This window comes from Prionailurus bengalensis, chromosome B4, assembly GCF_016509475.1.
Source record: "Prionailurus bengalensis isolate Pbe53 chromosome B4, Fcat_Pben_1.1_paternal_pri, whole genome shotgun sequence".
In the NCBI taxonomy this organism is placed as follows: domain Eukaryota; kingdom Metazoa; phylum Chordata; class Mammalia; order Carnivora; family Felidae; genus Prionailurus; species Prionailurus bengalensis.
Genome location: NC_057358.1, coordinates 138638998 through 138661882, shown reverse-complemented (window position 1 = coordinate 138661882; position 22885 = coordinate 138638998). Strand labels below are relative to the sequence as shown.

At 63.1% G+C, this 22885-nt stretch overlaps 1 protein-coding gene across 1 annotated transcript in view; it reads left to right on the top strand.

Moving 5' to 3' along the window:
- The window catches only part of CELSR1 (cadherin EGF LAG seven-pass G-type receptor 1), a 138119-nt gene that overhangs the window by 112644 nt on the left and 2590 nt on the right, over positions 1–22885 (top strand). Inside the window, exons 18-34 of the mRNA XM_043562926.1 lie at positions 113–322; positions 1543–1726; positions 3268–3411; positions 7620–7824; positions 8828–8995; positions 10622–10748; positions 13025–13225; positions 17329–17503; positions 18001–18113; positions 18438–18517; positions 19137–19263; positions 19888–20013; positions 20441–20535; positions 20818–20921; positions 21180–21329; positions 21799–22032; positions 22520–22781. Coding sequence (XP_043418861.1) covers positions 113–322; positions 1543–1726; positions 3268–3411; positions 7620–7824; positions 8828–8995; positions 10622–10748; positions 13025–13225; positions 17329–17503; positions 18001–18113; positions 18438–18517; positions 19137–19263; positions 19888–20013; positions 20441–20535; positions 20818–20921; positions 21180–21329; positions 21799–22032; positions 22520–22781 — 2705 coding nt within the window. The remainder of the gene's footprint in view (positions 1–112; positions 323–1542; positions 1727–3267; positions 3412–7619; positions 7825–8827; positions 8996–10621; positions 10749–13024; positions 13226–17328; positions 17504–18000; positions 18114–18437; positions 18518–19136; positions 19264–19887; positions 20014–20440; positions 20536–20817; positions 20922–21179; positions 21330–21798; positions 22033–22519; positions 22782–22885) is intronic.

Below are 22885 nucleotides of genomic sequence, written 5' to 3'. Positions count from 1 at the left end.
CTCGTCTGACGAGGAAGCTTTTACCGGAAGGGAACAGATTTCTGAGTGACAGGAAGGAGCAAAGCAGCCATGGCAGCTGTGCGGACGTCTCGGGTGCCCCCCCCCTTTCCAGAATGAGAAACTGAGTCGTAACGAGACGCAGATAGACGGCGAGCGGTCCCTGTGGCTGGCCAGGGCGCTCCGGAACGCCACGCAGCACGCGGGCGCGCTCTTCGGCAACGACGTGCGGACGGCCTACCAGCTGCTGGGCCGCGTGCTGCTGCACGAGAGCGGCCAGCAGGGCTTCGAGCTGGCGGCCACGCGGGACGCCCACTTCCACGAGGTGAGGCCGTGGAGCAGGGAGCCCTCGGGGAGGCCCCGCAGGCCGAGGACGCGTCTGGGTCCAGGCGTCCTGCGGGGTTGGCGGGCGGCCCGGGTCTGCCCTCAGCCCTTCAGGGTCGCCGCACCCAGCATCCATCCCCAGGGCAAAACTTCACTTTCCGCGCCGGAGCCGGCACGGGGGCCCGTGAGACCGATGGCGGGTGTCAGGGGCATTTTGGCGAGGGCACAGGCGGGTCACGGTCTTGGTCTTGGTGGTGGGGACAGTCACGGCCGCCGACCACTGACCACTCAGTACCCGCGTTCCGTGTGGTTTAGTGACTCGGCCCCTCGTGCCCACATCCCGTGACGTAGCACGGTTACTGCCGCATTTTACAAGTAAGGAAACTGAGGCAGAGAGCGCCAAGGGCACGTAGCCTGTAAGGGGTCTCCAGAGTCTGTGCTCCCACCTCGAGGGCCTGCTTTCCAAGGACACGATGTCTCCTACGAAGCACGTCCTGTTTTCTGTTTGAGTAACTGGCCCCTAAGTAACGTTTGCTTAGAGTGGTGGGTGAAGAGATGTTCATTTGTCCGACGTTTGTGAAGTGCCGGGCGGTGAGCAGTGTCACCCGTGCTTCCTCCGGACTCCTCTCCGGACCTCCCCATCCTGCAGAGCCCCCGGGGATCCTCTCATCCTCACGGAGCCCCCAGGGAACCTCTCCATCCGTAGCAAGGCAGGGCCCCCTTGATTGCATTTCAATCCGAGCCCCAGTTTGGGCCAATGGAATTTGTTCTTATTCCTGATTCTTTGCAAAAAGAAGTTCCCCTCCTGGTTTTCATCCCGGAGCCCCTATGGACAGCCCGGGTCACCTAAACCCTGAGACGTCGGGGTGGGGGGTCAGGAGTGTCACCACAGGGTAACCCGCTCTGTGTCCTTGGGCCGCATCGCTACATGGTCAGCAGAGGGGGCGGCGGGGGGCTGGAGTTCTGGTGCAACCGAGGGCCATCCGCGTGCCTTGTCCCCTTGGCGTCGTGGGAGGGACGTGGGGACGCCCTCAGCAGGCTTCTCCGTGACACGTGGCTCCTGCCTCTGACACGGAAAACAGGGAGGGTGTCTCCCCATCCCTGAGCCTGGGCCGGCCTGGTCTGGGCGAGCTAGAGGCCTTCCCGAGCCGGCGTGCTCCCGGCCGCGCCAGTTCGGCCCCGCTCACCGCCTGAGCGCCCTCTGTGTGTCTGTCTGAGCAGGACGTGGTCCGCACGGGCAGTGCCCTCCTGGCCCCGGACACCCAGGCCGCGTGGGAGCAGATCCAGCGGGGCGAGGCGGGCGCCGTGCAGCTGCTGAAGCGCTTCGAGGCCTACTTCGGGAACGTGGCGCGAAACGTGCGCAGGACCTACCTGAGGCCCTTCGTCGTCGTCACCGCCAACATGAGTAAGGGCGCCGGCCGCCCGGGTGCGCGCTGTGCTCCAGGCGTGGCCCCTGCTGGGCCGCCTTTAGGGAAGGGTCACCAGCCGTGTTTCCTCGTCCGCAGAGAGACAGGACCCCCTCGTCCCGGTGTGTGAACCGGGGAGACGCACACGTCACTCTCGCGCCCAGAGAACCGGGGGCAGCTGAGGTGAAACGCTGCAGGCTGGACCGTGGGGGTCCTTCCAGAACTTGGCTCTGAGGCTGTCTAGGGAAGCGGGTGTGGGGTCTGCCTGCAGGCCCAGCCCTCCGGGCTCACGCCGGGGGGCGCGGACCCAGGGAAGGACAAGAGGCAGGCTGGCCAGGCACCTGGCGATGGGGGAGCATCTGTCTGCCCTTCCCGAGTCGGGGGCTGAAGGTCAACAGAGCAAATACCTCACGAACTGAGTCACCCTAGCGCCCAGGACGGGCCATTCTGAGGTCCGAGGGTTTAAATGCTTCCTTCATGGGGAGCAAGGCCCCCTCCACACCCACCCAGACAGAGCTGGCAAGCCCCTGGGCGGGGGCCATCTCCCTACAGGGGGGGGGGCCCTCGTCTCCTCTTGCAAATGTTTATTAGCACCCAGGTGGGGGGTACCGGGGCAGCCCTGGGGATTGCTTTATGTATATCCGTCACCGGAAGGGCCTGACTGAGCCTTAACCCAGAAGTGGCGTCCCTGCCGTGAACCCTGGGGCTGACTGGGGAGGGGCCCTCGCACCCTCACCAGATGTTCGTGGGGTCTGACCCTTCCCGAGCCCCCGACTCGGCCCGCCCTGTGCTGGGGTGGAGGCGGACTCGGGACCCCGGCACCACTGGGGGCACGGAAGAAGGGTGAATGTGCTGGGCGTTCTTGTGTCTGCCCTGGAGGAGGGGCAGGAGTGGACTCGGGGCGGGAGCCCAGCCCTTGCTTGCGTGGGTGGCTGGTGATCCCCCCTTCAACCGGGGGGTGTTGAACCAGACAGACGGCTCAGTGGGCTGACTTTGGGGGTCGCCCCGGGGCACCCGGGGTAGCTGTGGCCTGTTGGTCACCAGGCCCCTCACTGCAGAGGAGACCAGCACCAACAGAGAGGCGCCCCAACAGCCTCAGTCTTGACAGTGTCCGAGAGCAAACAGGAGTCCGTAGCCCTGGGGTCCTGTCTCTGCCAGACGGGGAGACAGTTCCGGTTTCTCTTGCCTCTGCGGCAATCTGTCCGCGTAACCTGCAAGGCACAGTAGCTGCAGGGGTGACACGTCATGGCGGGGGGGGGGGCAGGAGGTGACTCTGCTCGGGTCCCCCCACTTCTGCACCACGCTGCACCCGAGACCCCAGCCAGACGGTCCCCAGCACCCCGTGATTTCTGACTTCACGTGCAGCCCTCGCGCTGTGTAACTCTTGGCGGGTTTAAAGAACGCGGAAAACTACCAGTAGATTCTGTCTGAAAGATCATCGGTCGGGGCCGCGGCTCCGCGGTTTGGAAAGGGTGACGGTCGAGGGAGCTGTCGGTGGCGGGAGTGGGGGATGGATGACAAGGGTGGCCTGTCCCCACAGTTCTTGCCGTGGACATCTTCGACACGTTCAACTTCACGGGAGCCAGGGTGCCGCGGTTCGAGGACGTTCGTGACGAGTTCCCGAAGGAGTTAGAGTCCTCTGTGTTCTTCTCGGCCGACTTCTTCAGACCCCCCGACAGGAAAGGTAGAGCCCCGCAGACACCGTGGCTGCCCTTGGGGGGTCCCCCTTGCGGGAGTGGGGGGGCTCCTCCCAAGGTCCCGCGACAGCGAGCAAGACGGTTCTCGGTAGCAAAGCGTGTTGTGTGCGTTTGTGGCACAGGCCTACCCTGAGTCGGGGAGCCGGGCGCGGGGCGGTGGCTGGGGTCAGACCCCAGTGGCCGCGGTGGGTCATTTCTTTTTTTTTTAAATTCTTTTTAATGTTTATTTAGTTTTGAGAGAGAGCACAAGCAGGGGAGGGGCAGAGAGAGGGAGACACGGAATCCGAAGCAGGTTCCAGGCTCTGAGCTGTCGGCACAGAGCCCGACGCGGGGCTCGAACTCACGAACAGTGAGATCATGACCTGAGCCGAGGTCGGATGCTCAACCGACTGAGCCACCAGGCGCCCCCGTGGTGGGTCATTTCTTACAGATACTTGGCTCATTCGTGACGGGATACACGAGAGAGTGCTTAGGTTGTGTGTGAGCTGTTCTACCCCGACGTACAGGGAAAAGCTGTCGGTAAAATCTTAGAATCCACCCGCCCCCCAAAAAGCAAGCCAATTCTTCAGTCCTGGCTTAGGGTTATTTACCAAAAGGCTTAAACGTTTGGAATTTTCTTAAAGTATTTTTCACCGATGCACTCCAGATACGTCTCAAAATATAGGGGACTTGTGACATTCTGTAACGGCGAATTTAAAATCTGGAATGTTTTTGGTAAATTAGTTTTGTCAGTTCTGTGGTATTATTATTCAAGTGCCAAATTTTTTTTTTATTATTGACTTTTTTTAAACATGTATTTTTTTATTTAAAAAAAAATTTTTTTTTTCAACGTTTATTTATTTTTGGGACAGAGAGAGACAGAGCATGAACGGGGGAGGGGCAGAGAGAGAGGGAGACACAGAATCGGAAACAGGCTCCAGGCTCCGAGCCATTAGCCCAGAGCCTGACGCGGGGCTCGAACTCCCAGACTGCGAGATCGTGACCTGGCTGAAGTCGGACGCTTAACCGACTGCGCCACCCAGGCGCCCCTAAACATGTATTTTTGAGAGACAGAAACAGAGCATGAGTGAGGGAGGGGCAGAGAGCGAGGGAGACAACAGAATCCAAAATGGGCTCCAGGCTCCGAGCTGTCAGCACGGAGCCCGACGCGGGGCTCAAACCCATAAACTGTGAGATCATGCCCTGAGCCGAAGTCGGATGCTTAACCGCCTGAGCCACCCAGGTCCTCTGATGTAGGGTCCACCTTGACACTGACCCCACCTTTCAAATAATTTGGGACCCCTTGGGTTAGCTCTCAGCAGTTTGTCCACAGCTGCCCTCGGAAGGGACGTGTATGTGTACTTACGAATATGGCATCTTACCTTGCCCTAAAAAACCAGGCTCTTTCCCTGACATTGTCGGTGTTTCTGCTTCTGGACTGACCCCTGGGTCATCCTCTCTCTGGGAGCCTGTGGCATCAGGAGTGGACACGCGGAGCCTAATTGGCTTTAGAAGGTCCTGTGAGAGAAGCTTCTGGCTCCTGCTGCCCTCCTGGCCTTGGGACAGCCGCCGGCTGATGCGCAGGTCCCCTCGGCCCCGCACGTGGTGTCTTATTCACCTCGTCGGTTAGCTACACCACCAGCCCGTAGTAAACTCCGCCACTTCTTCTGCTGATGACAAGACTCAGCCCCTGGCTCCTGTGACCTCCCTTGCCCTCCAGTTTCTGCAAACACCGGGCTCACCACGTGGCAGAGAAAAGTATCCTAAGCTCCCGTAGCCAAAAATGAGGGCGGGTCTCCCGGGGGGAGAGCTTACAGGAGGTGGAGGGGGTGCAGCCCAGCCCCCCAGCCCCTTGGTGTCCCACTGTCTGCTTCCGTCCCTCCTGGAAGACCGTCTTCCTCGCCTACAGGACGATGACTTCGATGGAGCCCTAGGGTTTGGCTCCGAGGCCTGGCCTCTGCCCGCCTTTCACCCGCCGCCTCGGCCTTGCCAGCCTGACTCAGACACTGACCTTCCCACCTTGGCCCCAATCTTTCTTTGCCTTGACTGCCCCCTAGGCGGGCTTTTGTCCCAGCTCTGGACTCCGGGCCCCTCTTGTCCCCGTGCCATGACCCACCCTTGGCCCAGATGCCTTGCCCAAGGGGAGCCTCTGGGACCCACCTGCTAGCCGGCTGGTTAGTTAGAGATGCAGAGAGCCAGTCAAGTCATAGGAGAATCTGAGGCTTTGGAGCCAGCCAGTCACGGAGGCCCAGAGCAGACACTGGGAAGGGGCGGGACGCTCCCAGGAGGCCACCGTGACCCGGGATGCTGTCCAGTGCACCCGGCAGTCTCTAGTGTGATGCAGTGCTCCCCAGAGGCAGCAGCCCTGCTGGAGGAGGAGGACAGAGCCCTGGCGAGCCTCTGCTGGCAGCCGGACCGTCTCCTGCTTCCAGAAGCAACTAGAAGAGAGGCGGCAGGCAGGACCAGGGGGAACTGAGTCAGCGTGTTTATTTGGTGCCCACTCCATGGGGTCGTCCAGGAGTGAAGTCCTCGTGAATGTTCTTGCTGTGTGAAGATAGTCACATCCGTCCAGGTCAAGTCTGAGCCCTGGGGGGGCATCCTGCTCTCGGGTGGAGGCCCCGGGCAGGGTCACCCAGCCTGGGGGAGCGCCTGGCCCTCTCGCTCAGAGAACCCCGCAGCCGGCACTGCCCTCCCCCCACCCAGAGGAGGAGCTGGGGGCGGCTCAGGTGGGTGGCCAGTGTGCCACAGCAGGCAGAGTGGGTGGTAAGGCCCTGCAGCTGGCCCGGTGAGGAGGCCCGGCCTCGGCCTCCTGCAATGACCTTCCGGAAAGCCACTCAGTGCACACCTCGGAAAACAGTGACCTTCGAGACACTGGGAGCCTCCTGCCCTGCCCGACCCCAAAGCCAGTGTCACTGAACAGCTGAATGGGACTAAACAGTGCTGCGAAGCAGTCAGTGACCCTGGGCGGGGTCAGGAGGTTGAAGGTGCCCTCTCAGAGGGCCAGACATCGGTCGGTCAGATGGCAGTCTGCCGGGATGAGTTACCTGTTCTGGGCTGGGGCCTTTCCGTGTGCAGCGTCCCCCTCCAGGGGTGGCAGGGATGAGACCCGCCCCCGCCGCACCTCGCGGCCCCTCCACAGGCTTGTCTCCCGGGGCTCTGCCCCTCCCAGAACCCCTGCCCTCAGGGCTCGGCCCTCCTGTCTCCCTGGAGCCCGTGCTTAAGACGTGCTCAGCGCTGGGCGGTCTGGATGTCTGCAGGGGTGACGTCTGCACCAGATGCTGCCAGGGGCATTTTGTCAGTCATTGAGAACGTGGGCGAGTGTGGCCAGGTTCACAGAGCATCGGAGGGGAGCGTCCCTCTGCCGGTGGGACAGGCAGGGCCGATAGCCCCTCCTGTGACCCCGTGTGGACACTGGGACTGGGGAAGGTTTGGACCAGGGTCTCTGGCACCCGTGGTTCCATGCCGCAGGCGGTGGCAAGAAATTGTAAGCGTCTACGCCCCCACAATACGTGTGTTGACTTATTGACGTGGTCTGTACCTGACGTTTTGCATTCCTGGAGCACGTATGACCTAAAACATGCCCGTGAGTCACGTGGGATAAAAGTGTGGGATGCAGACCCACACGAACGGCACCCTGCCCCTCCCGCGGGCTTGTGGGGCAGCCCTGGCAGAGACCCCTGCCCCCCGGGGGAAGGGATCAGCCGTCAGCATGTGATACTTTGAAATATACGTAAAACGTACCGTCCTAAGCACCCTTGGGTGCAGAGTTCAAGCTGCGTTCTGTCCGTCCGCACTCGGGCAGCTGCCATCACCCTGAGGCCCCCCGGAGCCCCCCTTGTCCTGGCTGTGCATTTCCCGGTGCCCACGGAAGGGGAATCGCACAGTACTTGGCTTCTCCCTCTGAGCATCGTGTGGTCCGGGCTCGTCCACGTGGTGGCGGCTGGTGGTACTTTATTCCCCCGTGAGGCCGAAGCCTGCCCCGCCGTGGCTACAGAGCACGTCTGGGACCGAGAGTGTTCCCTGCCTTGGCGCTTCAGGGCACGTGCCCGGAAGTGGGGTGGCGGGGTCACGTGGGGCTCCGTGATAAACCTTTTGAGGAGCCACCTGCTGTCTTCCCCTGAAATCTCTGATATCAGGCGGCGCTTGCTCGCGTAGGATGCGGTTTGGGGGGGACACAGGCGTCCGGCCCCCATCCTCACGATCTGCTTCGTTGCAGAGGGCCCCACGGTGAGGCCGGCCGGCCGGAAGGCCGCCCCGCAGACGGCACCCCCAGGGCCCGGAACCGAGAGGGAGGCCCCGTTCAGGAGGCGCAAGAGGCACCCCGATGAGCCGGGCCGGTTCGCCGTCGCCCTGGTCATCATCTACCGGACCCTGGGGCAGCTCCTGCCCGAGCACTATGACCCTGACCGCCGCAGCCTCCGGTAAGGCTTTCCTAAATTGCCACCCGGACGTCTGAGGACGTCACCCCGTGACCCTGGTGCAGGGCTGCAGACCGCTACCTGCGGTCTCCCGGGGACAAGGTTCTGGGTCTCCGGGCAGGGCCTTCCCTGGTGTTTCTGCCGGGAGCGCCCCCTCCCCAGCACACACCCCGCTCGTGCCTCGATGGACACTGTTGCTGCCCTGCACTCTGCAGCCCGGGGGACTGTCCCCCCCGCACCCGTGTGCCCCGGGCCGCCGGTGGCCCCCCTTCTGCCTGGAGAAACAAACGCCGCCCACGGGGACTTCATGGCCCCCCTCAGAGCTGGGCCGCCACCGAGGCTTTGCTTTCCAACCGTCGTGTCATTCTCCACACGTGTCCCTGGCTCCCCGGTGTTCATATTCCTCCCTCTTAGTGGCTGGATGAGATTCTGCCGTGAGGTGTAATTATTCCGAGCTCCGGTCGTTTCCAGGGCTTCCGCAAGGCCAGCGACACCCTCGCACACACCCCTTCTTTCTCTTCATTTTAATTTATTTAAAAAAATTATTTTTAATGTTTATTTATTTTTGAGACAGAGAGAGAGACAGAGTGTGAGCAGGGGAGGGGCAGAGAGAGGGGGAGACACAGAATCGGAAGCAGGCTCCAGGCTCCGAGCCGTCCGCACAGAGCCCGACACGCGGCCCAAACCCATGAACCGTGAGATTGTGACCTGAGCCGAAGTCGGTCGCTCAAGTGAGGCACCCAGGCGCCCCATCTTTCTCTTCGTTTTTAAATGTCCGAAGTCCACCTCTGACCCAGACGTGCCGCCCACGTCCCCCACGCCTGCCATGGCCGTCGCTGCTGCCTGGCCCGGGCCCTTCTCCGGAGCAGCGGCTGAGTCTCCAGCTCTGCCCTCCTGGGAAGACGTCCGCCCCGTGTGTCCCTGGGGCGTGTCCTGGGGCACAGGGCTTAGACGAGTGTCTTCTGAGTGTCTAACCCTGTGTTCCCGCTTCGCCCCCCGCCCCCAGGTTGCCTAACCGGCCAGTCATTAACACACCGGTGGTGAGCGCCGTGGTTTACAGCGAGGGGACCCCGCTCCCCAGCCCCCTGGAGAGGCCCGTCCTGGTGGAGCACACCCTGCTGGAGACCGAGGAGCGCACCAAACCCGTCTGTGTGTTCTGGAACCACTCCATCACGTAAGGGTGACGCGAGGAGTCGGCAGCCACCCCCACCCCCAGAGTTCTGCGTTTGGCGGGGGGGTCATTGCTACAGCCCCCAACACTGTTGGCAGAGTGTCTTACGGGGCAGGACGCGCATCCTGGGGGTGTCAGAGTCCCCAGCACAGTCCCACATACGCACGTGCACATCTGTGTGTGCACAGATGTACGCGGCTAGTAACACAGACAGGCACCCGTGTGCACCCGTGCGCACAGATGCTCACAGACTTCCCCCGGGAAGGTCCACACGGAGACAGCGCCGTGCACCTGTTGGACTCTGCGATCCGGCAGCCAACGAGTGCCTGATCGCCTCCAGACGAGGCAGGGGCTCGTTCTAGACGCGCATACGAGGCAGGAGTCAGAGACCGGGCCCACGGCCCCTTCCACCGACAGCAGAAAGTCCCAGATGTGTGTGTGTGGGTTGGGGGGGGGCATCCTTTTAACAGCCAGCGGTCCCCGACCTCACCTGCCCGCCCGTGAGATCAACCCAGGTGCCGCTGGGGCTGCTTTTACCCCTCGGAGGCCATGCCCCCCCCCCCCCCGCCTCCATGCTTGAAACAAGGATGGAATTTTGTGCATCTGGGGGTTTGTTTCTGCGCCTCGCGGACATTCCCTAACGTCGTGGTTCACGTGGATGGAGAAGGTGTCCGCCAGGCAGGGCCCCAGCCGCGCCGTGCTGGGAGCTGGTCCCCAGGGAGAGCCCTGCAAGGGGCTCCCCCTGGGCCACGGGCTCGGCTGCCCAGAGACCTCGTGTCTCCTTGATTTCCCAAATTCTGGTTAATGAGCAGCCAGCATCGTGTCTGGAGTATAATAGACGCTTGGCTCACAAAAAGAGAGAAAGAAGGACCCGCTTTCACCGCGAGGGAAGCGTGAAGGTCTGTTTGGCGTGTGTTAGGCACGGCAGTCTCTCATGGTCGCCCGATTGAGTCCCAGCAATTAGCTGTAGCTCTAATTACACTCTGGCTGCTTTCTGTGGCACCTATCACCCCCAGATCTTAGCGCTCTTGACAAACTGGTATTAGCCTTCACATCCCATTTCACAGGGGAGTAAACTAAGGATCAGAGAACTTACTTGATTTTCCCAGAGTCAGGGAGGGCAGGGCGCTCTCTGAGCCTGAGACACGCCTGTAGCAGCCCGTAGTCATCTGGGGTTTCCCGTCAGTAAAACGGGGCTAATAATCGGCCCCTGCTTCCGGGCGCTGCCGCAAGACGTTGTGCAATCTGCAGATGAGAGCGTAAAACGAACGTGAGACACTATTTCGTAAACCACCTAGACTCAAAAGAAGACTGAAGTACAAAGCGGCCATTGTAATAACCACTATTATTTCTGACAAAAGGGGCGTCCGGTGGCCTCAGACATCCCCGTTTAAGTTTTACTGCGAGATGATGCCTAAACCACGAACTTCAGAGGGTAGAGGCACTCCCCCGCCACGAGAGGGAAGGGAGAGTGTCCACGCGGTCCCAAGCGCTGCTGTCCTCCTAGAGGGTGACCGTGGCTTCTGTCTCCGGCGACGTGAGGATGCCGCGCGGGCTCCCACGGGGGCAGCTGGGCCTCGGAGACCCCCTGGAGGAAGCAGCCGTCTCACGCCTGCCTTTCCTCTGCAGCATCGGCGGGACCGGAGGGTGGTCGGCCAAGGGCTGCGAGCTTCTGTCCCGGAACCGGACCCACGTCGTCTGCCAGTGCAGCCACACCACCAGCTTTGCCGTGCTCATGGATGTCTCCAGACGAGAGGTGGGCGCGGCCCCCACGGGCAGCCCTGCCCACCTGGCGAGTGTGTCCAGGGATGAATCCCTTTGCACAGCTAGCCTCCCCCCAGACCTGCCCCCTCAACGAGTCCTACCTTCCCTCCCGGGCATCTCCAACAAACGCAGTCCACGGTTAAAACCTGTGTTTGGGGGGGGCTGGCCAGAGTCTGCCAGGATTTCCAGAACAAAACTCCTTGGAAAGAGTTTTCAAAGAGCCCGGCTGTAAATTAAAACCCACGGTGGGAGACCCTGAGCCTCAGACTGAAGAAGGCCCTAGAATATCCCCTTACTTCAAAGCAGGATTCTCCATGTTTTTCTACCCCACTTTATTTTATTTTACTTTATTTATTTATTTTTTAATGTTTATTTTTGAGAGAGAGAAGGTGGGGAGGGAGAGAGCGCACATGTGAGCAGGGGAGAGGGGCAGAGAGAGGGGGCACAAAATCCGAAGCAGGCTCCAGGCTCCGAGCCGTCAGCACAGAGCCCGACGAGGGGCTCGAACCCGCGAACCGCGAGATCGTGACCTGAGCCGAAGTCGGACGCTTAACCGACTGAGCCACCAGGCGCCCCTATAAAGTTTTTTTTAATGGGTATTTATTTTTGAGAGACAGAGACAGAGCACAAGCAGGGGAGGGGCAGAGAGAGAGGGAGACACAGAATCGGAAGCAGGCTCCAGGCTCCGAGCCGTCAGCACAGAGCCTGACGCGGGGCTCGAACTCACGAACCGCGAGATCGTGACCTGAGCCGAAGTCAGACGCTTAACCGCCTGAGCCACCCAGGCGCCCCTGTTTCTACCCCGCTTTAAATTTTAAGGGAGGAAAGAGCCGGCTGGCCGGAACAAAGCAAGTGTCTCCCGTTAGCACGAGACACGCGTGCTGGCCCCGGAGACTCAAAGGAGGGGGCTCGGTCAGGAGCCACGAAGGCCGGCTAATGTTTAACCTCCTCGCATTTTCCACGGCCTGGGAATGCAAGCCGGCCTCTGCCAGCCTGAGGGTGGATGGGGTGAATAGAGCAGCAGGCCCCCCAGCAGGCATGGCAGCGAGGTCAGCCTGGGCCTGGACATGTGTGGACGTTGGTGTCTCGGAGCCACAAGGGAGGCCTCACCTGTCACCTTTGTTTCAGACCTGGGAAGTGTCCTGGGAGGCCAGGCCGTTGTCCCTCCCGAGGGCCCTCTGGTGTGCAGGGGACCAAATTTGTGTCCCACTGTTGGGAGGGTAACAGCCGTGAGTTGCTGCTGATGGCGGCCAGGGTGACAAGAGGGGAGGGTGTGCCCCCAAGGCTTCCCCTGACCGTGGAGCTGCTCTGAGCAGGTGGCACTTAGGAGCAGGGAGCCCTGGGTTCTGACCTGGAGGGGGTGTGTTATTAGTGGCCCTTGTCCACCTAGGGGCGGGATGGGGGGGGACCTCCCCGAGCCAGGAAGCTGGGCACTGCCGGGAGCAGACTAACAGGTGGGGAAAGCCCAAGTTCGGGGACATGAAGTCAAACGGGAATAGGACTCCCCGCTCCCTGCCCCGGTGCCTCAGGGCCAGAGCCCTCTCGACAGCCGGACGCAGCCTCCGGGCCTCCCCAGTGCTGCACCTGCACGGGCCGCAGAAGGAGAGAGCCCTGAGCCCTCAGCGCCCCGGTCCCAACCCTGTCCCGGCTCCCAGCCTTACCCTGGGTGGCCCGGCTCGCAATTCTGCTCGAGTTGTGAGTTCAGAGCGCTTTCCGGAAGTTACTGGAGAGCCGAAGCTAGTCGTTTCCCAAGTGCTGAGACTCCGCCCGGGCGGGCACCGGGCCCTGGACAAACGGCCCGTTTTGCAGAAGCACAGGAGACAGTTGCAGTCCGTGCCGCTGGGGCACATCTGCCTGCTGTGTAAAGTGAGGGTCTGTCTGGAAGAAGTCCCTCTCGGCTCAGAATTTGGGGCAGGCGGGCTCCGCACCTCCTGGAGAGTCGGATTTACGTGCGAGGCTTTCTGTTTCATCTGCGCTCGTGTTTCTTGCGATGGCAAAACACACACAACACAGGTGCACTGCCTTAGCCACGTTTAAGTGGACCGTCCGTTCACCGAGCTGTGCCCCCACCACCCGGTCCCCTTTTGCCCCCCACCCCCCAGCGATTCATTTGGCTTTTGTCCTCAGTTCTTCGCCAGCCTGGGAACCACGTCACGGCCGCGTTGGTTCCTGTCCGTGATAGTCGCTACGTTAATGAGCCTTTACTGTCCAAAACCTCCATCAGAGCGAGGCCCTTACGTTCTCCTGCCTCGCCCCACCTGCCCGCAGCACGGGGAGGTCCTGCCCCTGAAGATCGTCACCTACGCTGCCGTGTCCTTGTCCCTGACCGCCCTGCTGGTGGCCTTCGTCCTCCTCACGCTGGTGCGGACTCTGCGCTCCAACCTGCACGGCATTCACAGGAACCTCATCGGGGCCTTGTTCTTCTCCCAGCTGGTCTTCGTGATCGGGATCACCCAGACCGGAAACCCGGTGAGGCCCCTCTGCCCCCTCTCCTTGCGGGTCCCACCCTTCTCCGAGGCCGGGGCACGTAACTCGCGAAGGAGCGAGGGGAAGTGGCCGCAGCGCAGACGCTGAGTGGGTTGGCCTGGAGGGAGGAGGGAGAGTGGGAGGTGAGCTGAGGCTAGCGGGGGCCCAGGGCTGGTGGGCCTTCTGTAGGATGCGAGAGAGCTTAGCCCCCGACACGTCGGGGTGGAGGGAGGGACGGGCTGCCGGCCTCGGCAAGGTCCCCGGGGGCTGGGGTGGGGATCAGCCGGCGTGACAGGTCGTAGGGAGAAGCACAGGGAATCTTGGCGGTTTGTGGCTTAGGCAGCGCCTGGCTGGGGGCAAAGCAGTTTCCCGTTTCTACAAAGGGGACTTGTGGAACACCAGGGTCACAGCACAGCATGCCCACGGGGGGCACGGGTGGAGGTGTAGGCTGTGTGCCCAGGCTCTACACACACGCCTGGGCTTACTGGATCCCCCCGGGGCCCCGGGAGTTGGGGGCATCCCTTCTCACAGGTGAGCAGCCAGGACCCGAGAGCTTGAGGGGCTGTCCGAGGCACACGGCACGCCCTGTGCGTGTTCCCTTGTGTGTCCGTCACAAAGTGGGGACCCTGATAGCCCTGGGGAGACGCGAGGCCAGCTGAGCACCACACGTGCAGATGCAGCGAGGGCGGGAAGCGCACAGGTTATTCTCGCCTGACCCCGATCTCTGCCAGGGCGAGCCGTGAGCCCTCACTCTCTCTCACTGGGCCCTTCCGAGGGCACCGCCACCAATTGTTGGTGACATGGGGGCCGCTTCTTCATTCCCCTTGCAGCAGGGACCTAGCAATTGTCACTCTGTCACACCCACCAGAGACCCGGATCCCACAGGCCCTCCCGTCCCTGCCCGTGGAGCCCACCTTCCCGACGCGGACGCAAATCGCGGTTCATGAGTTTCACGTGCCCAAATGGTGCCATGGTGGCAGGTGGGGGGCTGGGCCCCGTTAGGGAAGGGCTGACCATGCGGTGGGAGGGGTCCAGGATGAGTGGGGACGGGTTGGGTGTCGACCGGAGCCCTAGGGGCCACGCCAGGCATTGTGCTGTGGAGAGCCATGACCGGGGCTACATGGCGGGAAGGTGACCGGAGGGCAGAGTCACAGCCAGGGTGGGGTTGTTTGTCCTGCGTCCACGGGATGGAGGCCTAGCACGCAGGCACGGGATGGAGGCCTAGCACGCAGGCACGGAGGACAGCAGGCACGGGGTGGACGGCGGGCGTCGGGACCAAGTGCACAGAGAGACCGGAGGGAAGGTGCCTTAGGTCTCCAGAAGGGGGACAAGGAGGGGAGGATGCCACCAAATGAGAGGGACACTCGGCTGGCCACGCCGCTGGGGGCTGGGGAGAGTGTGGAGAGGTGCGTGGGGAGGCGTCCCCGCCCGTGACAAAGAAATGTATGCGAATGGGCCAGCCCTAGCGGAGGAAGAAGGCGTGTATAAAAAGACATAGAATGTTCTAGCCCACTGGTCAGAATGTTCTAGCCCACTTGCATGCCTGGGCTCCTCCTCCTCCTTGTTGAGACCTCCTCAGGAGGAAGGGCGGAGGTCGAGGCAGGGTGTCACAGGCAGACAGCCTTGAAGGCCTCAGGGACTTCGCGGTGGTGACTCATGTAGCAGCGGGCCCGGCAGAGGACAGACCGCAAGCATTTGCCAGCCTGCCCTTCAGGGTGCCCCTTGGACTGGCGGGAGGGGGGCCCTCCCCCAGGGTGGTGCCGGGCAGGGGTTTCTGGGCATCCGGCCGGGCAGGTGCGCCTCTGCCCGAGCGCAGGTCCTTATCGGCGCATCAGACAGGTGAAGGCTCTGGGTGGGAAGCCACATGACTCATTCCAAGCCCTTCAAGCGTGCCCTTGAGTGGTCTCAGCAGCGGGGAATGTGGAGTCGGCGGGGCCGCACCTTGCAGCTAAGTAGCACGTGTGAAACGCAGGGAGGCCGCCCGCTCATTTCGAGCACTGACTCATCCCCCTGCCAGGAATGAGCTTTCGGCCAGCGGCGCACTGGGGCGCCGGGAGGGCAGGAGTGCCGGCCGCACATAACTAGGGGCCTGGCTCGGCGCCTGGGTTTTATGGGGTTTCTGCAAACTCGCAGGCCCATCTCTGGGCGAGGTGTTTCATCTCCCGGATCACTGGCAGGTTAAAATGATTTATTGTGCATTAGCATTTTGTCTGTGTTCTGTTTCTGCAGAAGTCTGTGCGTGTAGAGCCCCGTTAAATTGTGAAATGTATTTCTAACAATTTTTTTTTTCAAAAGGTGGTTTTTGTGGGTTTACTTTTCACATTATTTAAGGCAACACGCCAGCCCACCTCATTGTCCTTCCTTTTCTGAGCCAACTGTGCTCTGCATGTGGGGCACGCTGGGGCTGTTTGGTGTGGGGTTCCCCTGCCCCGGGCTCACCCTTGGCATCCCGAGGGCCCTGCCCATCGCTAAGGGCAGACTCTCCGGTCTCCTGACTCTTGAGTCAGGCAAAGGGCAGGATGTCCACTCATAACCCAAGATGCTGTGTTTCCTTCTTTGTCCTGTGTTTGACGAATGTAAATGCTAAAATCGTTTCCTCCCACGGCTCCGGGGTTCAGAAGAACCTGGTCTGTGGAGGTTGACGTGGCAACGGGCGTCACTTATGTGCCCAGCCGGTCCGTGCTCTGGTGAGCTCCCCACGGGGAACACCGAGCTGGCACCTGAGCTGAGCAGCCTTCAGTGTGGGTCAGGGTGGTGGCCCTGTGTCTCCTACGCCTGTGTCTGTTGGGTGGGGTGGGGGTGGGGTCTCCCTGGGACCCCTGGGAACCTGGGAGCTTGTGCTGATGGGGCAGCAGCCAGAATTGGACAGAATAGGGCCGACTGTGGCCTGGGGGAGGGGTAGTCGTAGCCCTGTAGCCTGGAGTCGGGCCAGGAGGGGCACTGCTGGGTGTGGGTGGGGCCAAGAGGGGTGGGATCCTGGGTGTGGGTGGGGCCAGGAGGGGTGGGATCCTGGGTGTGGGTGGGGCCAAGAGGGGCAAGGGCTGGGTGGGTGGGGCCAAGAGGGCGGAGCCTGGGGCTTTCTCTTCTCCCCGCTTTCACAGTTACCCTCCCCGTAGCGCCTGACCAGCTTCTTAGGACCTGGCGGGGCACCTGCCTACATCTCGCAGCGAGCCGGCCTCGGGACCCCTGGCCAGTTCAGCCCCTCCCTGTGAGGCTTCTCTGGAGCAAGGCACAGGGCTGTTCGAGGTGCCTCCTAGAGCACCTCGCACTGCACTTTCACTGGTGGCCTCAGAGACTTGACTCCCTGTGACCAGTGTCCCCAGCCCCTCCCCGATACTGCTTTCTTCCCATTTGAAGGGACACGGGGCTGGCTCACCAAGGCCTGGAGAGGCCGGGATGCTGACCCTCGGCTGCCCTGTGGAAGTTGGTTTTCTCCTCCCACTGGTGGGGGGGGGGGTAGCCCTGCCCAGCTGAGGACTGAAACAGAGCAAATACTCTCGTCTCTGTTCTTTTTGGGAGGCAGGAAGTATACGGCTCCGTGAACTCAGTGCAGGCAGGATGAACTTTTTATCTGACAGGTCACGAAGCATGGGGCCTCCCCCTCCCTCTGACCACACCTGCTGGACCCTGGAGACCCACACAAGGGTCCAGGGCGGTGGGTGACGGCCAGCATCACAGCCTGAACCGCTGCCTCTGTGCTTCTTGAACTTTAAAGCCAGTGTCACGAACATGCAAGTCTCCAGCTTCAAATGGAAACCCTAGAGGCTCTGCCTACCGTTCGCCCCCTGGCTGGATGGCTCCAGGCACCGATCTGGGTTGAGGAGTGGGTCCCCCGAGGCCCCCAGCAGCCTCACTTCCTGTCCTCTGTTCCACGGTGGGAGCCTGGGGCGCTGTGACTGTTCGTGCCCAGCCATTCCGGGTGAACCAAATAGAAAAACCAACTCACTCGGCTTCCCTTCTCAGACCTCCGTACCCTCACGTTTGCAAAGTGGTGTGATTTTGTCACTAGCCCCCCCCCGCCCTGTGCCCCTTTGGCCCTCGGCCCCAGGCGCGGCAGGCGCGGGCTCCCGCGGGGCTGGCACTGAGCCGCACTCCCTTCCGCACAGTTCCTGTGCACGGTGATCGCCATCGTCCTGCACTACGTCTACATGAGTACCTTCGCCTGGACCTTTGTGGAGAGCCTGCACGTGTACCACATGCTGACCGAGGTGCGCAACATCGACGCCGGGCCCATGAGGTTCTACTACGTCGTGGGCTGGGGCATCCCGGCCATCATCACAGGTGAGGACTCGAGCAGCGGCCCGGCTGGGGTGGCCTGGACAGGGCACCCGCCACCGTTTGGGGAATCCGCGTGGCGCTGCCGACACAGGTGCCCGTGTCAGGTGAGCCCGCGCCCCCGGGCCCAGGCGGACGAGCCCTCTGGCCTCCTCTGCCTTTGGTACCCAGCTCGACTGGCCCCCAGCGGAGGAGCCTCTGCCCTTGGGTCTGCACACACACGAGTGTGAGCCTTCGGCGCCCGCTGCGGGGGTGGGCTCCCTGGGAGCTGAGGCGGGTCCGTTCGGGCTTCCGTCTGTGGCCGCTGACACACAAAAACTCCACGTCCGCCCGCTGTGTGCACGGCTGGGTGTGGATGTGTGGTCTCTATGTAGCATGTACGTGTGTGTGCGGTCTGTACGTGGAGTGTGTGTGCAGGGCTGGGAATGCCTGTCACGTGATCACGCGCCCCCCGGGAGGGGCCTCTCCCGCGTGTGGCCCTCACCCCCTCCCCTGCTGTCCAGGACTCGCCGTGGGCCTGGACCCCCAGGGCTATGGAAACCCCGACTTCTGCTGGCTGTCCCTTCGAGACACCCTCATCTGGAGCTTTGCCGGGCCCATCGGAACGGTTATAATTGTAAGTCCGGGAGTTCCGCAGAGCCCACGATTCTCGGGACGTGGGAAGTGGGGTGCACGGGCTGGAGGCGGTTTTGGAGGCCAGCGGCTCCTCAGAGTGGCCTGTTGGGCGGGAAGGCCTGATCTCACGGCGACGAGGCCTTGCCCTTAGGCCTGTGGATTCCGGGTTTCCTTCCACGTCCAGGTCCACGGTGAGGCCGCCCATTCCAGCCTCTCCTCGAGATGCAGGCACAGACCCTCCAAAGCGTTTGGTCTTTGGAGATCTGTTGAAGTGATACCCACGAGCTGGCCTCCTGACTTTGGTGTTTTTGGAACTTTTTTTTAGGTCAACACAGTCATTTTTGTCCTGTCTGCAAAGGTGGCCTGCCAGAGAAAGCACCATTATTACGAAAGGAAAGGAGTCGTGTAAGTGGGCGCCCACACTGACCCCTGGGGCAGGTCTGCACGCCCAGCAGAGCCCCCAGAAAGCGCCTGTCACCCAGCGGCCAGGCCCTCGGCCACTCCCCAGCTTGGCCACTGGGGTGGCCTCGTGGGTGGGTGGGCAGGGCAAAGTGGGGAGAGGCCAGGGGTGCTGGGGCGCATTGTGGAGGAGAGGGAGGCGGGCCCGGGGAGAGGGGCGCGGGGATCCCGGAGATGTTGGGGCAGAGGACCCGCGGCGTTTGGTGGTCCAGACACTGAGGGCTGAGGGAGGAGGGGCAAGCGATGAGGCTTGGGCTCTGTCCCCCTCACCCGGGTCATGTTAACAGATGGGGATGGAAAGGGGAGGGACGATGACAGCGGGTGGGGGGAGGTGCCGAGGTGCAGGGCAGGACGCAGCAGAGTGGGGTCAGGCAGGGCGCGGTGGGGGGTGCTCTGGAACTTTCTGGGTCGGTGACGACGGTGATGTTGCGCCCCGCAGGAGTGGAGAGGTGGCGGGTGCTTTAAAATGGTTTTGGGAAGGAAGGGAGGGAGGGGTGGACCAACGGCGCACCCCTGTGGAGGGGAGGGCGGGGCCGAGAGTCACTCCCGCCCCTCCACCCGGCAGCTCCCTGCTGCGCACCGCCTTCCTCCTGCTGCTGCTCACCAGCGCCACCTGGCTGCTGGGGCTGCTGGCCGTGAACAGCGACGCGCTGACCTTCCACTACCTGTTCGCCGTCTTCAGCTGCTTGCAGGTGGGCGGCCGTCAGGGTGAGCGGGCCAGCCTTGGTGAGGCCACGGGTCACTTGTGCTCCCTCCCGTCTGAAATGCCCGGAGGGCGTCCCCGGGGACATCCTTGACCCAGCGTCCAGGCCGTGTCCTCGCTCTCAGGACACACGGGGCCACAGCAGGGCGGTGTGCCAGGGGTTACGGTGAGGCCTCCCCGCACACGGTCCCGCCCCCCAAGGAACCTGTTGTCGCCAGCCCAGCTCTGTCCATGGGTTCCTCAGGCCCCCCCCCCCCCCCCAGGGCACCGTCCTTAGCCCAGCCAGTGCGGGGGCTCATTCTCCCTCCGCAGGTTAGAGTAGCTCCCACTTGTGTCCTCAGGGAGGGAGTTGGCCATTTAAGTTCACACCGAGGGCTTCCCAGTAAGCTGACTGAGGATGTCACATTGGGGACACGGGTGGCCTGGCATGGGGGGGGGGGGCCTTCCTGGCCCTTGGCTGCCCTGCCCTGCTCCCCGGAGCAGGCAGAAGCCCTGGGGAGGGGCGGCGCCTTGTGCGTTCCCAGGCAGGTGGGTGGGCAGTATGGCGGCCACAGGACACTGGCTGCTTGCCCGAGGGCCAGTCCCTGCCCTGACCGGCCGCCCCTCCCTCCAGGGTCTCTTCGTCCTCCTGTTCCACTGCGTGCTCAACAGGGAGGTCCAGAAGCACCTGAAGGGAGTCCTCGCCGGGAAGAAGCTGCACCCGGATGACTCGGCCACCACGAGGGCCACCCTACTGACGGTAGGTGGTCCCCAGGGACCCTGCGTGGGGCCGGGGGTCCTTGTGGGTGTCCACACCAAGCGTTAGACACAGCTGCATGGTCTCGGAGTCCCTCTCAGAGGGGGCATCACAGAACCCCCTTGGAGAGTGGCACCGAGCCTGACGCCATCCCTGATGTCCTGGGGAGAGAGCACAGGGTCTCTAGATGGGGTCTGTCACAGTCACAGCCCCACTTTTCAAGGTCTCAGAGGACAGGGTGGGACCCCAACGAGAAGCTGTTGCTGTGGGAAGGAAGCCATTCCCTGACCACCGTGGGGGACTGGGGATGTGCTCTGTGCCCAGCAGGGGCACAGTCAGGGTGCTGGCACTGGGGCTTGCCATGGGGACAGAGCCATCCTCTGTACCCCGGTGGCCTCTGCTCTGCCAGTGACCATGTCCCCTCCCCCAGCGCTCCCTCAACTGCAACCACACCTACAGCGAGGAGCCCAACATGTTCCGCACGGCCCTGGGCGAATCCACAGCCTCGCTGGACAGCACCATCAGGTCAGGCTGGAGCCAGGCGTCCTCGCTCGTCTTGGGCGGGGGTGGGGGGGCAACTCTCGGGGCAAATGCAGGCTGCCAGGCCAGCTGGAAAGGCCCCGGCCAGGGTGCTCTGCTGTTGTAGTTGATGAGTTTCTCCGTGTGTTCTCGGGGTCTCTCATGGCAGAGAACCTTCCAGAGCCCCACGGGGCCATCTTGGCATATGCCGAAGGTGCTCAGTGATGTTGGGTGGCCATGTCGTGCCCCTGAGTGATGGTGCTGAGCCCACCCTCTTATGCTCTCTAGGGACGAAGGGGGCCAGAAGCTCAGCGTGTCCTCTGGGCCAGTGCGGGGTGGCCATGGGGAGCCAGATTCGTCCTTTGTCCCCAGGAGCACCAAGAAGCCCCACGGTAGGTGTCCCCTGGAAGCTGGTCCCCCATCAACCTGGGCATCTCCCTCCCGGGTGGCCATGGGTGACAGCTTCTTGCCGGCTCTTGTCTGGCCCACGGGCCTCACGGTCACTGGACGTGCAGCTTCGAAGAGATTCTGCTGCGGCCGCATTGCATTCAGAGGGTTAGTGGGGAGACGATTTCTCCCCAGTGCCTGGGGCCCAGCTGGCCCCATTCTGCCCCTGGCCTGAGCCTCTGTCCCTCCCGTCCACCCTGCAGGCCACGATTCAGACTCGGATAGCGAGCTGTCCCTAGATGAGCAAAGCAGCTCTTACGCCTCCTCACGCTCATCAGACAGCGAGGACGACGGGGTGGAGGCTGAGGACAAGTGGGATTCGGCTCGGGGCCCTGTCCACAGCACCCCAAAAGGTGAGCCAGCGGGGCTTAGCCAGCTGGGGGCTGGGGCGTCCCAGGATGCAGCAGCCTGGGAGGGCAGCGGGGGTGGGGGGGAGGGGTGCTGGCCGGGGAAGGGCCCTGTCCTCAACATCTGCAGAGCAGAGGCAGGGAAGTCTGGGGGGGTGGGGTTCTCTCTGGGGACCCCCGCTGCAAGGACCGCACAAGCTGGCCCCCCCCCCACCGTGCTGCGGGTGCCGGTGTGAGGCTCCAGAGTGTTGGGGTGCCACGGGGGGATTGCAGCCTGGGCCCCCACTGTCAGGGCCTTCGCTCCCTGAGCGCCTGGAGGGCGCGCCCCTGTCAGGCCTGCAGCTCCGGGAGGACCCGGCCACTTAGGATGCAGGCTCCCCACGGAGGGACACCGGGGAACCTTGTAGGGGGTGTATGTAGCTCCAAGCCAAGCAGGGACCCTCCCCGCTTGGTGACGGTCCCTCCTGTGCCTCAGCGGACACTGCAGCCAACCACGTCCCCGCCGGCTGGCCCAACGAGAGCCTGGCTGGGAGCGACAGTGAGGAGCCTGGTGACAAGCCGCGCCTGAAGGTGGAGACCAAGGTCAGCGTGGAACTGCACCTGGATGAGCAGGGCAATCACTGCAGCGAGTGCCCCCCAGACCAGGAGAGCGGGGGCCCGCCGAGGCCTGCGGGAGTGCCCCCCAACCCGCCCCCTGAGCAGAGAAAAGGTACCTCAGAAGTGGAGAGGGCCCCGTTGACCCCAGGAAGCCTCTCCTAGCAAAGGGGTGGGGCTGGGGGGGGGGATAGGGACGAGGACCAGACAGAAGGGGGACCATCTGGGAGGGGGCGGGATGCAGGCGAGGACCCGGACAAGGGGGCTGGGGGGGGGTTGGTGCAGGGAGGGCGGGGGCGGGGTCCGGGAGGGGCTGGGTGCAAGTGGGGAGAGGCAGAGGGCAGGTGGGGGCGGGGCGGGGTGCGGGCGGGGCAGGGGCGGGGCAGGCTGCAGGTGGAGCCCCGGCAGGGTCCTGGGTCCTGGCCGGCGTGGGGGCTGCGCAGAGGCGGCCACTGGGCCCCGCCGCCTGGCGCTGAGACCCGAGGAGAGAAGGGCAGGGGCTGAGGGGTGCGCGGGTGGGTCCGCAGGGGCCAGTCCTCCCGGAATCCCCGCATCCGGCAGCGTCAGCCTGAGCGTGACCCTCTCAGTCTCCGCACCAACAGGCATCTTGAAAAACAAAGTCACTTACCCGCCGCCGCTGACCGAGAAGAGCCTGAAGTCCCGGCTCCGGGAGAAACTGGCCGAGTGCGAGCAGAGCCCCGCGCCATCGCGTTCGTCCTCCCTGGGCTCGAGCGACGGGGCCCGTGCCCCCGACGGCGCCATCACCGTCAAGAGCCCGCGCCGGGAGCCGGGGCGCGAGCACCTCAACGGGGTGGCCATGAACGTGCGCGCCGGGAGCGCCCAGGCCGCCGGCTCCGACTCCGAGTGAGTAGCCTGGGCCTCGGCTGCGGGGCTGCAGGGCTGCAGGAGCAGCCCCCAGCCAGCCTTCCCTCTGTCCCTTGTCGCGGGACAGGTGTCCAGTCCAGAGA